Source organism: Egretta garzetta, unplaced genomic scaffold (assembly GCF_000687185.1).
Source record: "Egretta garzetta isolate BGI_Z169 unplaced genomic scaffold, ASM68718v1 scaffold1005, whole genome shotgun sequence".
NCBI classification, from domain to species: domain Eukaryota; kingdom Metazoa; phylum Chordata; class Aves; order Pelecaniformes; family Ardeidae; genus Egretta; species Egretta garzetta.
Genome location: NW_009259788.1, coordinates 279818 through 298408, shown reverse-complemented (window position 1 = coordinate 298408; position 18591 = coordinate 279818). Strand labels below are relative to the sequence as shown.

General features: G+C 41.7%; 1 protein-coding gene across 1 annotated transcript in view; it reads right to left on the bottom strand.

The window, feature by feature from the left end:
- The window catches only part of LOC104126931 (TLE family member 4, transcriptional corepressor), a 72044-nt gene that overhangs the window by 42277 nt on the left and 11176 nt on the right, over positions 1-18591 (bottom strand). Inside the window, exons 3-5 of the mRNA XM_035895034.1 lie at positions 17626-17700; positions 3869-4073; positions 3416-3432 (exon numbers count right to left, since the gene is read on the bottom strand). Coding sequence (XP_035750927.1) covers positions 3416-3432; positions 3869-4073; positions 17626-17652 — 249 coding nt within the window. The 5' untranslated portion in view covers positions 17653-17700. The remainder of the gene's footprint in view (positions 1-3415; positions 3433-3868; positions 4074-17625; positions 17701-18591) is intronic.

Below are 18591 nucleotides of genomic sequence, written 5' to 3'. Positions count from 1 at the left end.
TTTTTTTTTTTTTTTTTTTTTTTAAAAAGAAGTTTTACTGCATTGAATAGGGGACACAGAGTCTTCTGTGAAAAGCTGCTCGGTTAACTACAGAGCTGTTTGTTTGTCTTTCTGTCTAAACACATTATATTCCCTCAGAGCCCTTAAGCCACGGCTGCACTTTGAGCACAGCCCTGGCGCTTGCCACCCTTCCCTCCCCTTTGTCCCCTCCGCAGCCTCGCCGCTGCACAAAGAGCGCTCCCCTGACCCAGTTTACCGCCTCTAGAGTTTTCCCACACTTCAAACTTTGCAAAGGATTCGGAGGACTGAATCCAAGACGAAATCAAAGAGCTCCCAAAGCCGCCCTTCTGCACGGAGCTTGCTGTGCTGATGCTGATCTACTGTTTAGGAATAGCTCCTGGGCAATCTCGTGTTATCTGGGAAGCGAAGTGCTCGCTCCAGGGAGGTGCTGGGAAGGATGCGAGAAGCCTGGTCTGGCTTACCAGGCAAGAAAACGTCATGTTTAGAAGAGTGATGCAAACTACCTTTTCCTTGGGCTGAACCAGGGAGGAGGGTCAGGCTCAGCGCAGCTAGGGACAGAAAGTTTCACGAAGACAACTGTCCAGCAAATCCGAAGCGCTGGAAGCGGCGATAAAAAAACGGGACGCTTCAGCCAAACTCCTTTTTTTGTAGAAATGGGTAGGTTACCTTCCTTATCTGAACCGTACACTAATGCGTAAATTTACACTTTATGAGCTATTCTAAAATCTGCCCTGCTTAATAATCTGTATCAGCAAGAAAACACTTTAAAGTGTCTCTCACAATTAAAGCCAGGCACAACCTTGTATAAATCAAAATTTTGCTACCATATCAAAATGTTACACTGGGGCTGTATAACATCGCCCATATCCTCATTACATGCTACACTAATTACTACCAGCAGATTCAGAATTTTCTGCACATTAGAGGCTTTTAGAGGAGCTATAAAAAATTTCAGGCACCATTAATTTAAATTTGTATTGAAATTTCCTTTTGACAGATGGCCAAAAATTACTTACTATTTAGAGTACCAGAGCTGCCTGTTTGCACATTAGAAGAGGAAAGGGAAAAATTAAAAGCAAGAAGGAAATTTATGTCACGTTCATTACCTGTTAAATGTTAAGGAGCATTATCCTGCATGAATAAATTATTTCATACAAGCTCACAGACTCCAGCTGCTGGCAACTGGCACGTTCTGGCTGACAAATACCATCTCAAGTCACACAGCAGACAATCATAAAAAGCCTCTCTTAACCAGGAGCCACTTAAGGGAGGACAGATCGATCGAACAAGCAACTAACTGCTACTCTGGGCATCACTGAAAACATTTAAGGAAATTAGCAAACTATTTCACCTTGCAAAGCTGGCAGCAAGCCCCGTAATGCTGACATGCAAGCCAGCTCACAACCTGAACACCGTGCAAGACAAACATCTACTTATCATTTCAAAGTAAATTGGCACCAAGTAGCGACGCCCCCCTCTCCCTCTCCAAGCTGCATGAATAACAGTGCCTTTGAATCATTCCCAGACAAAAATCAGCCTTTCTGGTATAAACACTCCCTGTAACACCCATGCCAGCATAAACACCCCAACATCCCACAGACATCACAGAAACACGACTAGCCTGTTTTGTTTAAAAACAGTGGTGAGCATATACGAGCGGTTCTCCTCATTCACTTTCTTGAGTGAAACACTCGTGGTTCCAACTGTACAGGTACGCAGACTTGCGGAAGGAACGAGGAGGGTTTGTTTTCACACTCTTAGGTATCTGCCCTTCTTGTTTGTTTGGGTGCAGGAAGAAAGAAAATGGACTAAGCCTATCTGTTCACAGTGAACAGGGGGTGTTCTGGGGAAATCATCATTAACCTTGCACACAGGCTCGCTGCGTAAAGCAATAATCCCAGTCTCCAGCCATCATGACAAGGAAGCTGAAGTGAAATCCAACACGCTGTTGTCCTGTGTCGGCAGATAGACAGCTTCAGTGCCTCTGCTGCTCGCAGGAAAAACTGACAGTTCCTGTCAGCTCCTGGTTGTTATGCAGGGCCATGTGGGTAACAGCAAAACTGACAACCATCGGCTCAGTTGCACTCGGCTGGGACGTGGCAGAGTTGCCAGTGGCAGAATGGGTGCGCTGGGGAAGGCTGTGGGACACATCCTCGCAGGGAGCTGCCAGGAAAGCAAAGGCATAGCTCCTCGCACAGCAGCCCCGGCCAGACGGGGCTCTGTTGGGGGCAAAGCCTGTGCCCGGCACCGTGCTCCTCCCAGCACCATCAGGGGCACATCAATAACATCTGCCTGGCCAGCTCCTGGTAATCTCATCTAATGCACCCGAGACACGTGCTGGGAACACCTCTTCTGCCATTTGGCCAAAACCCAAGAATAAATTACATCTTCCTAAAAAAAGCACCACTCAGAACTTGACAGACGGGTTGCAAGTGCTCAGTAAGGTGGGTGTAGGTCTTGCCCTTTGTAAGAGACCTCTTGCATTTCACACTCACCATCACCTACAAAAAGGCTTAATCCCATGCTCCTGAAAATTGTGCAAGCCACTCAGGCTCTACTCTGTAACTACATCCAGCTACCCAGAGCTGGGCAGGTAACCGCATAGCTGGCAACACCTGGGTCTGCTGCAAGTTGGTAAAAACCGCCAGCAGCAGCGAGGAGAGCAGTGGGATCCAGGGGAGGGCAGGGCCAAGATGCACCTCCCCGCTTGCAGCATTACAACCTCTGGAGCCTCTGAGAGACTCTGGCAGCTACCAGGTATGGCCAAGCATCCGCTGAACCACAGTCGTACGCACCACTGAATGCTCAGAATTCAGCAGCAAGGCGTGTATTACACCTACTTATAAAACACTACCATGCACAGGATAGGGCACACACGTATGCTGCAGAGGCACTCAGAGCCTGAAAATTAATGTTTGGAAAAGGAAGACGGGATCCTTGGTGTGAGCACCACCTTTGCTGGGGTAGGGAACGGCAGCTCGCTCCTCTCCAACCACTCTGGGGCAAGGACAGCGGGCAGCACCCCACCTCCCCGCTGTGCGAGATGGAGCTCTCCTTCCCTAACCACATTATTAGGACATAATGAGAATGACAGTTAGCAGCCTCCAAATGACTTAAAACTACTGGCTAATTCTTTCTGTCTCACAAGCTTGTGCAGAGACCCCGGGCAACCCTTTTCTACGGCGCATCCATCGCCTGCGACCTTAGCTGTCCCGCTACCAGCCGCCTCCTACGTGTGGTACCCAGCCTATGCAGGGCCCTGCTAATGAACACCAGCGGCCCAGCCTGGTTTCAACTTTGTGACTTTTTCTGCCGCTTTGGGCCATACTTCAGAAAAACGCAGGGCGTGGCTCTTTCGAGCCACCCCTTACACCTACGAAACGGGGAGACCTACCTTGATGGAGTCTCTGTCTGCATGCAGAGCAGCCCCCGTGCGCGAGGAGGGGAGGAGGCGGCAGCAGGGGTTGGGGAGGTGGAGGGAGAGAGAAAGAGAAAAGTACTAGTTAGTTTACATAAAATTATACATTTATCATACTCGGAAGAAAGAATCCTGATGTCTGTTAAATAATAAATTGCACAGATGTTAACTTTTCTGTGCCGTTAATTATTAATACTGTAGAGCCAGATTTATAAAACCGGATTTCTGGCATTTGAACACAATTTTTGGCAACTGCTGGGTAATAAATGCTGAAGCAATTAGCTAGCAATTCTTGTGAAAATTCCTTTTTTTTTTTTTTTTTTTAAAAGAAGAGTCTAAAAAAAAAAAAAAAAAAAAAAAAAAAAAAAAAAAAGAAGAAATAAGAAAAGAGAAACAAATGAAGCCACACACTCATCTGGCAGAGCCTACCTCTTTGGTGATCGTTATCGTGGTGTTTCTTCTCATCTTTAATTGGGAGATGGGACTGCCCCCCCAGCGCACTGGACAGTGCCAGGAGACCAGCACTGCTGCCAATGGGGGGGATGGCTGGAGGCTGCAAGCCCGAGGGGTGCGGAGTGAGCGGCACGGGAAGACCATGTCCATGTGACAAATGCTGGGCCTGGAGTTGTTGCTGCTGTGAAAAACGAAACACAGATATTGAATTTGTTCGGGGAGCCAGGGGTTGTCCCATTGATCCTGTACATCAAACGTGATTGATCAGATCAACCAATGCATCTGATCAATCCACATATCAACTCTCACAAACATCCTGGCGTTTTAAAAATGTCCTTACGTTGGGGAACAACACCATCTGTAAACTTCAGGCTGAATTAAAAGAACAACAAAAAATTAAAAAAGAATAAAGGAAAGGAATTTTACAGTTTTGATGTAGTTTTTATTTCTCTGACAGAGGTATTACATTTTACTCTTTCTAGCAGAAACACACCATGTACACGTCTAATCAAAATATATGTAACTATAAAAGCAGTTATATAATGCAGAAAAAAAAAAAAAAGCTGAAAATTGAGAAAATTAGTGTTAAACAGTTCTCCCAGCGCTACTGCACAGCATGCAGTGAGAGTTAATTTGAAAGAGAAAACCTGAATTAACAATCCAGAAAAGGAAACTGGTTGCAGCCACCGTTTTAAGCCCTTTAAGTGTCCTCAGCGGTACTTGAGCAAATTACTAAAGAAAATCTAATGTAGCAAGGCTTGGGTCCTCCTGTAGGCTTGCTCAATAATGCTGAAATAATTGGGCACTCTGTGCACGTTTAGTGATGCTCGAATGAAAAGCTAGAGGCCTGCCCTTGTACTCTTCTCTAGCTGCTGACTCTGTGTTGTGACAGGTTTATTTGAGTGGGACTGTGATGCATGCACCAGTAACTGCACTGACAAGAGTTTAAAGTCATTTTTACCAGTACACTGGCAACACATAGAGAAAGCCCTTGAGAGGTTCGAATTGGAGTGCTTGACCTCAACCAGGGCTGCATCAAGCTCTGTGCTATACTAACCACTGTGGGGTAGATTGTTTGTTTGTTGCTACTGAAAAGGAAGGGGAGGGCGGGGGGGGGGAACCAAACCAAACCCAAACAGGTGAAAAAGTTATGTTAAATATATCCCAAGAGAGATATGTTCAGGTTTAAGGCTTGCTCAGTAACCGACTAATTTCTGATCGTACAGTAACTAGATTAGCTCTAAAATATTCTTTTTGTTTTCAAGCAGTCACTGCTCAGGACTCAGGGTAAATCAAATCAAAAGTCCTCTAGGATCGCTCTCTCCCCCCTCCACATCTGCATGAGGGACTCTGGAAGAAGAAGAAATAAAAACTTAACTCGCTTTGCATAAAAGCATTCAATTTTAAATTCCTAATTGCGAAGCTTCAAGTCCTTTTATTTGTTTTTCACTTGAATCTAAATTTGCTTCCCACCTCGCAATCCAGCTCTTTAATCAATCAAGAGACAATATGCTTGTTCACTTGATTTTTTCCCCTCCCCTCCCTAGCATGAATCTTTACATAAGATGAGCTGAAAGCTAAAGACTTTTGGGGTGAGCCAAAAGCAAAAGGCTGCGAGTCACATACAGCATGCTATGTAACTCATGCAGCACACTGCACCCTCAACACCCCCCTGCAAAAGCACAGATCTTTCTCTTACTTTTGGAAATACAACCCAGGCAGTGGAATCAGACTGGCAGTGGGACACCCATGTCAACCGACCTGGATCAGTGCCAGGGAAAGAAGGAGAACTATCCAAAAGGAAAGTGTGTAAGGAGAGTGTATGTTGGTGGAAAGCACAAAAAAAGGAAAAACAGAAAGCAAATTCTTCCAGATGGAATAGGGAAGGCTTTCCCTGCTTGTAAATCCATGTCATTCCAGCAGGCGCTCTGACTTGTATAAAGCATCAAACACATTTTGCTTGCTTGATGGTCTTACGGAAGGATGCTTCATTTCTCAGAACTTTAAATTAACTACAGCAAAATGAAGCAAGAGCCAACAGTGTATTGTTTAGCTTCAGGGTCTGAATGGGGCTGCCTTACAGCACGGGAACAATCTGGCATGCCGGATTTGGTGAGGAAGGAGGAGAGTGAGAGAAAGAAAAGGAATGGACAAAATAACCTGTGTTCTGGAGTCTCATTTTGAACAAGGAATTTCCCATTCCTGTTCGAGAACGTGCTATGAACCAGTGCAAGAAGACAGCTGCCTGAATCTGCCAGCGACTTTGATACTGATTACAGTATCAGCTTGAAGCAAAGGCCTGAGGATATCAACAGCTGACAGAGTTTTCCCCTTGTTAACTATTTCACTGTTGACCAAAGTATAACTGCTGAAGGACACCCATTGCACTGTACTGTACAATCCATACAGATCTGCCCACTGACCTACCCAATTTGCATTATATGATCTCCTCTATGGATACAGGATGGTTGCAGAAGAACTTGAAGAAAACTGCGCGAAATCCCCTTTTTTACTGCTCTTTGTTGGGAACCTACCTACATAGCTCAGCAAGACAGCAGCACAGACGGTACCTTTGATGTACCAAACATCGTTAATACCTCCCAGGCGTAACATGGGCATTAAGAATCATAGAATCATAGACTCATAGGTGCTTTAGGGTTTGAAGGGACCACTAGTGTGTACCAAACATCGTTAATACCTCCCAGGCGTAACATGGGCATTAAGAGTAGTATGCGTAATGACACCTCAGTGCCTAGTGGCTTGAGATCACCCAGAACAGCATGGCTGCCCAGTCCCTCTTGGCCAAGAAACAATGCATTTTCATTGCAAGTTGAATTGCAGACACCTCTGAAAATAACCAAAAAGATCAGAAAAAACACCCAAACCCACATCCTTCCTGCCGCAGAGAACTTTTGTGAAGAGACCAAGCTCTTCCATGGAAAACTATGGGGATGTGAAATCTGGGAAGAACATGCCCCCTCAGTCACAAAAGTGTCGTTCATGGATACAGCAGAAATTTGGTGCAATTGAGTCACGTGGTAATGGCACAAAGAAAACACTTTGCTATGAAAATCAGACTGTTAAATAAATCTAACAGCCAAAATTCCAGTATAACCCTGCATGCCCATGCCACACAGACACAGATAACATTGCGTGTGTTGTTAGACTGGAGTGGGACTAAAAGGTCAACAACAGGAGGGTTGTGGACTAGGACTGCATTGGTACAGGAAAGGACTATGAGCTCCTCCAACACTATGAGCGACACTGTACAGCAAAAGTGAGGCACTGGTCCGAAAAACAAAAATGACAAGAATTCAAGTGAAACACTGGGCAGGCCTTCGCTTTCAGAATATAAAATTGCAAAAGGACAGAAAGCGTATGATCGCATAATTAAGCGGTTTGCTAACAGGCATACTCAAGAAGGTAAAGACAAAATGACTGCATCTCTAATTGCCATTTCCAGACTTTTGAAAACTATTACTGTATTCAAATGCGCACAACATTCACAGCTTGGTTTTGCTTTTCCACTGCCCACGGGTGTCACTGGTGAACACTGTCAGCTTCCCAGGTGGCTGGTACACAGCTGCTTGGTGACAGGGAAAGTTACAAAAACACGGGCAATTCCTTAACCCACGGGGCATCAGGTCAGTGCTACAAAGTGGTAAAAAAAGTTGCTCTTCTCTAGTCATCAAAATGGCAAAGATATGGAGGAGTAAGACAACTGACAGATATTCTCTCCAGACAGAAATATTCCACCATGGAAGAAAGTTTACATTCATTTCTGTCTATACCATGAATTTAGATCATAAAATCTGACACAATTTAAAAACTTGCAAGGAAAGCCTGAAAATGAGCCAACTGAGCAACCACGTAATTTTTTTGATGTTGCTGTAATGCTTTCACTTCCCACTCCTCCATCTTCTCCTTAATTTGTTATCCTTAGTCATGTTATTTATGAACTCTTAGCATGTGGTTAACTTTAGATAATCTCATCACAGTTGACTACAGTATGCATGAAGCCAAGCATACATTTTCAGCATCAATGCATTAATAGGTGAAAACTTGCAAAGGCAGTACACCAGCCTTTATTATGCTATAAATTTTCCAGAACTATTTAAAAATAAAACCAGCAACAGTTAGCTACCAAGAAATATGCCCTACAGAATTGCAAAATAGATTGCAATGTTTTTAAGAAATATCCAGCACACAAAAATGTAAGAGCAAGGGTAAGCCCAGCAATCAGAAGGAAGCCAAAAAAGAAGACTGCATTCTTTTTGGTAATAAGTTTAGGAAGATGGTCATTTAAACCATCTCAATACTAAAAACTAAAGTAAAACTTTCAAGACATATTAACACATGTCAAATAAATATAATATCTGTTTGCTACAAATCTGTTGGTTGGTTTGTTTTTTTTTTTTAATTTTTGGTATGTTCTTCTAGGCAGTCTGTAGTAACGAGTAAAATAACTCCAAAGCCACATCTAAACAACTGGGTAAAAAGGCTTTGCAAAAGGTTCTTATCTGAGTATCACTAATTTTTACAACTGCATTTCTAAATATTGATGCTTAGCTTAATTCTTTTCCCAACACATCTTAAGAGATCAAATTTTAAGTAAAATGTGATAATAAACCCACTAACAAATTAGCTTCTAATGCTCTCTTGTTATAGTCAGCACATTCAAAGCCTATCTTCCTGGAAAAGGTTCAAGTTTTTACTGGATACTTTCCAAGCAGCTCTGTGTCAAGTAATCTACCACTTTTCCTCTTACAGACCCTGAAAGCTCACAGCCATTATCCAAACAACCTGAACATACTCCTGTAACCTGAAGACATTTCTAGCATTAACAAACTAATGTCTCAAAAAGATACATCTCTCCACACACGTGCACTACCTACACCTGCAATACTGCTGGGAGGGGACCTCAAAAATTCTGGATAAAATAGCTTCATTGCTTGTTTGAAATTTGTTAGATTAAGTGATTGATTGCTCAGAGTGAATCATTAGTAAGACAGCATACAGATAAAACAGTAACCAAGATGAAGAGGAAATAAAGACATTAAACAATGGCTCGAGAGTACACAACATCGATGCCAATGATTTAGAGACCAGCAAGAAAAGGAAGACTTGTGGCACACACAGTTATGTGTGTGCTTAGGATGATACGAGTTTTTATCTACCATGCCTGTTGGCACCCCGACACGATGTGCACTGTTTGCAGTTCCTTTGTACAGCTCTCTCTCTGCTGGCATGCCATTACAAAAAAGGTTTTCCTGATGCTAAGAGGCAACATGGCAAAACAGCCTACAAAGGGTCATGCAGCAGTTCCTCCAGTGGAATGGTCCTGGAGCTATATGCATATATATCGTACAATTGGTTTGCCATAAAGAGACTGTGGTACAGATAGCAACCTACTATCCTTACTCTTTTAAGGGAGAGTGATAATTTTGCAAATGAATACGCCCAGTGTGTAAGAAAGGTATCAAAGAGATTGGTGGGAACTCTGAAAGCTCATACGCAGCTGATCTACTGGAAAACACAGATGCTGTTTCTGTTCACAAAGGGGAATGAATACAGAGATTAGACAAAATCTAGGAAAAAGAATGGGAAACAATGAAAAGACAGAAAGAATAAGGAGGAGACAAATAATAATAAAGAAAAAAAAAATTAAAAAGCAAATGCCAAGCTTCTTAGTCTCTGAGAATCAGTAATTTCTGCCTTTGAGGATGCTGATTCTACAGGAGGAAAGCAAGCTCCACTGAGAAAACTATGGGGGGAAGGAAAAAAATCAATAGCTGTCATTAATCAGAAGGGGAACATTTAGAACTCCTACATAAATAACAAAGTAAGTATCAGAATCGTATCTCTACAAATTGCCTCCAAGATTTTCTAAGTGATCTAGGAACAAAAAGTCAACTCCCAAATCATTGTGGGATTAAAAGCAATATATGCAGAGCACATTTCCGATCTTAATCATATATCTAGGAACATTTGTCAGGATACATGCTTCACCATTTGTCCTCCCTTCCCCCCCATGACTATTTTTCACGCAGTGAAACAGCGCTGACAGAGGACAAAGGTAACAAAAAAAATTTAATACAACCCAGTACCAAATAAAAGATTTGTGGTGAAATAGGCCAGCATTTTAATAAATCAAAAACCTAGTCCCCTGCAAAAGGCCAAGTCCACCTTCCCCCAGAATCCTGGAGTTCCGTAGTTCCTTCTTCTGTTTGCAGGACTCCTCTCCAGCTCAATTTCACACTGGGGGTGGAGGGAGGAAGAATTAGCGTCTTTAGAATCACTTCTTCTATTATCATTTAATAAAGGGCAGAAATTATTGCATAAATCATGCCACTTATGCTCTCTTCTCCTTCCTTCTCTCCCACCAACTGCTAGCTAAGGAAAAGAAAATTCACATCTCCTGCAAGAGAAGGCAGAAAACACCAAACACAAGCAAGCTCAAGGTCTTACCATACAGAGCACCACTGGCATGAAATGTGCCACACATACCAAACCTCCACTTCAAAACCTTTTCACAAAGACCAATGAAGAGAAAAGAGTAATAGTGGCAGCAACTGTGTGTTTTCTGCCACAGATGAACAGATGGCAAAAATCAGCTCTGGATAGGTAGGTACACACTGCCTGAAGTACTTTATTTAGCCAAGTGCGCCACTCATGCCCTACCCATGGACACTGGGAGGAGATTTCCTCTCCTCTGGACTGACAGTAGGAAAACGGTTTGTGAATCTTGGTCCTTCTCTTTAGAACTAGAAAATGAGAGCAATGCCTACGGTTTTCCCAGCAGAGCCCTAAACAACCTTCTTCTAGGGTCCTCACATGAAACTTAAAGTGATTCGCTTTAGTGAGGTTCTCCAGTTACAGCAACTTTGACAAAGGAAGGTCTTGTCAAGGATCAAATTACCTGGATTTTAGTTGCAGCTCCGAGACTCTGGAAGGACCAGTTGTCCTCTTTGCCTCAGCCTCTTCCAAAGGTTGAACAGGGAAAGCAGTACTCCCTTGTTTCAGAAACATTACTGGAGTAAGTTCATCAATGCTTGTGATGCATTCATACACTAAGGAAGTGTCTGCGAAAAGTTTACCAAACAATAAGAAAGGAACTGTCTCACTAAAAAGACGTAAAAAATTCTGAAATATCAGACAACCTAAAGACTTAAGAACTCTTAAATTCCTTCTTTATGGATGAACATCTGGAAATACTTTCCTTAGGCAATACTTTAGCGTCCATCCCAGTTAAGGACTAAACCCTTGCTTTAGCCTACGTTTAAGATTGAAGACAGCAAAAGAACTACCCACACATCTGAAGAAAGCAAACGCTTAACTGAGCCGCTGTACGGAGTCCTAGTCCTCCTTCATAGCTGTAGGCAACAGCCAACGAAGCGTGGCTGGGAAGAAGTCTAGATGACAAATACACAACCCTGTTTAGGGGTGATACCAGAACTCTGTGGTATAAAACCATGACACAGTAATAACTGTGTTTAGGCTATACTGCACAGTAAGGGTACACACTTAAATGGGTTGCATCTCCACTGAGTACATAAACGTTGATTTTGCAATGAAGCATTTTTGGGAAACCCCTGCCTTCACGCTACTTCAAAACCAAACAAATGCTTTATAATTTTTTTTCTTCTTTTCCAAAGTACAGGCCATCACTGAAGGCAATACATAGCACATGATGTTCCAAGAGTCTGATGGAGTATGGCAAATCTGTATTTGGTTGGAGACAGCTTCCATACACTGGGGTACAGACCACTTTGGCAACAGTGTTTTCTCCTTTCCACTGTACGAGAAGAGAGAGCATGCAAGAATAAGTCATAAATAAAATATTGCGTATGTTCATGCTGTAGAATATGAAGAAAATTTTCCATAAGACTCCTTGTATCTGCACTGATTCATCCCAATTCAAAAAAAGATATGGTGGCCACACAGCACTGGTACCAGGATTTGGAAAACCTTGAGAAACGTGGAGGCAGGAGTTAGCTCTCCTGCCTGATCAGATACAGTATGCGAGCCATAACACTCATGTCATATGCACTTACTTAAGCATAACGAGCAGGACCTCTGGCATAAGCATATTGGCAGTGAGATGTAATAAGTGGTCTGCACTTCACACTGCAATGTTACTGACTGCTCCTACAGCGATAGACCAATATAAATTCAGTAGCTACCACAGCTACTGAATATAGGAGGAAAAGAGGAAAACAGTGGCAGCCCATTCCAAGTGTAGCAACAGCTTTTAAAATCTATCCTCAGAGCAGTTTCTCAGAAATATGGAACCTGGAATTATTTACATTCTAATTAATTCCCTCAAAAATCCCTAAAAAGATTGTGTGCCTCATTTTCAGCTTCTTTAAATCAGGATAATGCTGCATATGGAAGAGATTTATTTAAATTAGGCCTCACCTGCAAGGCGCTCTCTGAAGCTGGCACCTGGGAATAAGGGGAGAAGGAGAAAAATCCCTACAAAACACATCTTTCCCCCCAAAAAAACAGTGTCTTTAACCTAGACAGACTTCAGATGAATAATTCAAAACAAAAAAAGTGCTCATCCAAAAGCCTTCTATATCTACAATTCCTTCTACAATTCAATTTCAGGCAATAGGCAGCATCAAAAAATTTGCAGGACCACATCGCCACACATCCTCAACATACAAAGAGCAAACAAGAGTAACTAAACAGGGAGGAAGAAATTTCAACATTTCTTTAGGGCACACAAACAAACACAACTCAAAGCACGTACCCATTAAGTCAATGTCCTCTGCCACCTTCCCACTGCAACAACCTGTGTACAACGTACAGCAGGTGGCCAACTTGTTCTACAGCATTTAAGCTTCAACCACTGCTTAATATGCCTTTGAACAAGCAATACAGAAGGGCTGGGGAGACAAGCGACCGTTGCCCTCATGCTACAACACACTTGCTTGTTCTACCGCCCTTCCCCATCCGCCCCAATGCTCCCGTCTCTGAACGTATGCACTTGGCAGGGATGACTTTGCCATACAAACTGGAATTAAAACATTTCCCCTCAGCTGCACTGGTTCAACCAAAAACTCCTCGTTCTTCCTCACTTCATGAGAATGCACAAGAGGCAGAAGCAACCCACCCTCCACGAGAAGCAGGAGATGCCTCCGTACGTTAAGCACCAACGCAAGGAAGCCCCATGGTGTTTGGCAGCAGGAGCCATGGACCACAGGCACCATGGCAAAGACAGCACGCACCCATGCCAAGTTTTTACTACAACTTGTGTGCACTTTTCGGCACCGCACCACTTTCCGAGGTTTCCACGCCTGCGATGACATACTGTGATTTTTTAAAGAGGCGTCATTCTCCACAGCTGTAAAATGGGACTACTCGCTTGAAAGCAGCCAAAAATTACACACCTTTTGAGATGGGTCAAACAAGCGCCTCAGCCTCAGAAACAGGGTAGAAATTGTGACAAGCAGTGTATTAAAGACGGAACTTTATAGCTTGAGGATTATGTGTGACAATACAGAAGGAGTCCTTTCTTCCAGTAACTGCCATTTGCTTATTTTTAAAGAAGATAATAAAAGTGACATAATAAAACAAAATGCTTAAAAATTAAACGAAAGCCATTTTTTTTCACTCAGATATATAGAATGGTAAAGGAAAAATAATTTAAATCATTTCCTTAGTAATACAAGTAATATTTAAATAGATTTAATAGTGCTGCTCCAAACCAATGAATTATGAGTTTAAAACCTATTAAAATGTAATGTTTTTTTCCTGAGCTGAGGGGAGAGAGATTTAAATCCACTGAATTTTAATATTTCAGCTTGAGCTGCAGGAGGTAGAGAAAGTCCAAATGAACTATTCCATCAGCACCATTCAAGCATGAACATTTTAATCAGTTTTACTTCCTTGGAGTTCTCCAACACAGTTTACGCTGTCATTCTGAAAGCACTTAACACAGAGGGTGTGAAAAACCACCAAGGCTTGTTATTGCCTTCACAATTGATGGCAAATAATTTTGCAGACTTCCTATCATTAAAATGTCACTGTTAAAAATTGAGGTTCAGCATTTCTTGTGCTAAACTGCATTTTCTTTGAACACCATCACATACCTGTTCTTAAGTTTTTGGTACATGTATCTTTCTCTGTGTGATAAACAGGCACACAAGCAGAGTAGCCTCCATTTCTGCCTTGTTACCCTACCTCTGTTGAAAACTGACTATTTTAAACAGAGGGGGGAAAAAAAAGGCTCTGATAAAATTCTTAAAAAGTTGCAAGTTAATTCCCTGGCTCCCTTATTAAAATGTAACCACATTCACACAGCATGTCCCGATTATATACTATAATGGGGAAAAAAAAAAAAAAAATAACAAAAAAAAACCCTCCGAAAAACATTTTGAGGGAGTTAAGACGGCTCAATTTAATAATACAGGAAATGAAAACATCATTCCTAATTAGATCGTATTACTGATTTAAGGCTACAATTTGCGTGTTGTTCCAACAGTGTGATCTTGCAGATTGTAATTTAAAAGCACGGCAGCTATGACACATGACGAGATCAACTGGCTACATCACACTGTTCTGGATGCACACTACAAATTGCTCCGAGCAAGAATGCCGTACCATACCATCCACAGCAAACAGCAGATGCAGAATCTGGGTGCCTGCAGGTTTACAGTCCTCCTACAGCATGCTGATGACACCTAGTTTTGGTTTAGTTTTTCTCCCTGCATCTCTCCAGAAGAAGACAGATGACATTTAACTTGTTTCAGCCCGTCAACAGTTTTAAACTGAACATGACCTGTGAAAGAAGTCATTATAACTGTGTTTCATTCCATTACACACAACTAGTTTATTGTCAGGAGAACAAGCAGTCTCTCTGGGTTCCAGGCTCACTTCAGTATTTTGCATTTAAACTGCACGGATCAGTGACTTGGTTCATTTACCAATGAAGATAGAATAATATTGCAAAGTTAAAAGGTGCTTCATCAGTTTCCATTAAATCAGAGCACATTCATACAAAAATATATACATGTGAAACACAAAGAGAGACATGATTTGTGCATATTCAATTCTATTCTTGTGCCATCCTCCGTTCTGGTAAAATCCATTCTAAACTCAAATCCAGGGCTCCTCCATTCAAACCGAAAAGGTTTAGCATGAGTGAGGTGAACTGAATAGGGCCCCCCAAAGCACAGAGAAACTTAAGCTGCAGTTGTATATCAAACACTCAAGTGCTGCTTCTGTCTTCATCTGATATGCAGCTCAATGGGTAACTAAAAGATGTATTTTTAAAAGCTGTAAAGAGTAAATGAACTTCGGAAGCTTTTAAAATATCACAGGGTTAAAGGAACACAAACTCTGTCATACTTAGCAAACAGCAAAATAATATAAGACAACATAATTAGAGATACAGAAAAGCCATGATTTCTAATTACATTCTTTGTTTTATTTTTATCGGTATTCACTTTACAAAGTATGACAAGCCTTTTTTAGTCCCATGCTACATATTCAGACTCTAAATCTCTTTAAGTGCAGACGCTAACATTATTGTGGTTATTCGTGCAACTAGTATTTAAGCTTTTTAGATCACTTGCTATCCTATTCATTCCTATTTTTTTAATGAATCTCTTAAATATTGGATTAGATTACTTCTCTTTAAACCTCAGGAACATGAAATTTTCAGTGCATATTGCTCGTCCTTCTCTAAAACTAAAGAGAGGGCCACACAGCATTTCCTAAGTCAACATAAAACAGGAGAGTGAAAAAAGGCAGTAGAGCGAGGTAAAAATCGGTCTTGTGAGGGAGGTGAGAGCTGTCCCATTTTAATGTACAAAACCAAAATTCAGATATTATGAAAATTTGGGGCAACAGAATTTCAACTGACTTGAAGAGATAAATTCAGGCAGCAACAAACAAGACAGAAAATTTACTTCTGTCTGGTGGGGGAAGACAAACAGAAGTTACCACCAGGCTCCCAGACAGGATTCTAGTCTGTTTATATTTATTCTGTGTGGCTTAGTGGTTCATGAAAGCAGGATGAACTTAAATAATGAGTGCAAAAGCCAGTATCTACAACATCACACGTTCTACATCAATCAACGTATTCTTTACTAGAAAGCAAATTGCTTTTTGCAGTCTCCCTAATTCATACAAAGGTGAATGGCAGACCTGTACACAAATAGTCTGTGAAGTATTCACACACATGCGTGTGCAAGTACACACACACGCAACTGTACAAGCACATATACATGCTCGCTACCCACGCACATGCAGCACACACATGTAAGAACTTCTTTAACAAAGAAGCCAACCTTTAGCTACTTACTTTATGCAAAGAATGTTAATGTAAGGCAATATTTTTGGTTAAGTAATGAAAACTAATTGGGAAATTATTCATCTCCCACTCTCCCCACTGGAGCGTAAAAGACGTACAACAAATGTTATTCATGATTCTACATGACTCGCTCCGATTCACCTCCTTCTTTCTAACGGGCACTTCAGAGGAAATAAAGGTTACTCTTTTCCATTTGTATCTTCTAATTGACTACCAGTGTTTTCTTGTGGTCAGAGGATACAAAATAGAGTTAGAAACAGCTTATTAAAAACAAGCTACAATCAGGCCGCTGCTCTACACTACTGTCAGCAATGATCAGAGAGTCCTGATTTCCTTGTTAAAAGACAGAGGCATAATTGAAGCAATATCTTCACTTCAGATTGATTATTCGGCGACCCTTATCCACATCTTCACTCAGCAATTTGAATTTTAATGAAAGTAAATGGGATAATTAGCATTTCAAAGTGTGTTTGATACACTGAATAAAAAAAAGGAAAAGACTTTTATGTATAATCTATACACAAAAGAAAAAGCATTTGGGAGGGCGCAGAAGATGGGAAGTACAGTTGTAGTGTCTTCATTAGAATAACTTAAACAACCGCTTGCACCAACTGCATAATTATACTTGTGAATAATGTGCTATTAAGCTATGACTTCTCACCTTTATTTTATGTAGTGTGAACAGCCACGGCTTTTGCTGTTATGCCTTTCCTCTCCAGCTGTAAAATGTAAACACTGTGGCTGCCCACACCCATAAAACCTCTCAGGACGGCTGTATCGGGCTAATACCGCTGGCAGTAAAGCTTTTACAAGAGGGGCTCCACACACCCGTATTTTTAGATGACTGGGAGCAGGGCGCCTATGAGCGCAACGTGACACGTCGTTTTGTCATCGATTGTGGTTGTATTTGGGTTTGTTGGCTTGGGTTTTTTGCTTGTTTTTTTAAGAAAAGTAACAGCTACTTTTTAATGTAAAAATAAAAAGCGTGGTGAATATTCACAGTGTTGGGCCACCACCCAGAAAAAGATGTGGGCAGCAGGGATGGGAAAAACCCTCCTAAAGCACAGTGCGTCAATTGAAGGCTACCTGTCACGGTGGCTGCAGAAGCAGACTGGCACGTGGTATGCAAAGGAAGCAACGTTACTTAAAAAGGACAACAAAAAAAACAGATACTGACCCAGCTTCAGGGAAAGGATACAACACAGACATTATTTAACCCATCAGTCTTTTAAGCACAAGGCAAGCAAAAGTCTTCAGGTAATAACCAGCTTTTATGAAGATCAAGCTACTGGGCTTCACCACTGCCCACAACTTTTGCCCACCTGATGGAAATGAGTTCATACAGGAGAGAAAGATAAAGAAATGCTATTTACGAACACTGTTAAAGAGCTAAAACGGAAAGACCACATACCCCAATGATTGCGTTCAGTTCTGCCATGGTCACTTGCTTGGCACGCTCCACAGCCTGCACCACTTGTTGCTGGTGCTACAAATGAAGATCAGAAACAGATTAAAGTTATTTGTTTTCTAAATTACTAAGCACAGATTCTTCCTTTTATCTTTTATACTTTGCTTTTCAAACACATGCAGGGCTTGAAATAACTGTTCTCTAACAGACGGTCACATCCTGTGTTGATCTGCAAGAGTATCAGGTAAGGGGAGGATTTTATTTATGCCATTCCTCACCAGGAATTACACCCTTGCTCCCAAAAGAACTATTTTACAATGTGGCTAAACGGGGATCTCTCTTCCTGTTGTTCATCAGCACAGTGTGCTCTCGAATTTACATGCCAATTTAAAATGCAAGCCATGGAAACTTTTTGATTTAAAAAAAAAAAAGCATACTGAAAAAGAAAGGTATGTATTTTCAACAAGCACACAGCACCCACATCACTGAAGGATATACGGATTCTCCTTCTCGGTACATTTCAAAGCAGCTCAACCGTAAGAAAGAAATTTAAAATGCCATTCACAATTCTGTCAAACACGTGAAAGAGAACTAATTATTTCAATCCCCAACATGTAAATTTTAATAGCTTTAAGAAGGCCATCAAAAACACATGGTCTAATTAACAACACAGTTTACAAGCTTCAGTGGTTATATTATCTCAGTTTGAGTGATACTGTATTCCTGCAGTAAATTCAAAATTGCTGTATGCTGAAAACTATTTACTTGAAAACATCAACTACAAATAAAGTAAGGTCCTCATGTTGCAACCAGATCCATGCCTGTTCAGAGCTCCACCAGTGGCAAATTTCATCTGCACAGGCAGCCTCGCAGGATCAGGATTACATGCGGCAGATCGGAGCAAGAGGGGGTCAGGGAGAACTGCCAGCAGGTTGTGTGATCTGTGCTGGGAGCGAGTTATCTTTGATT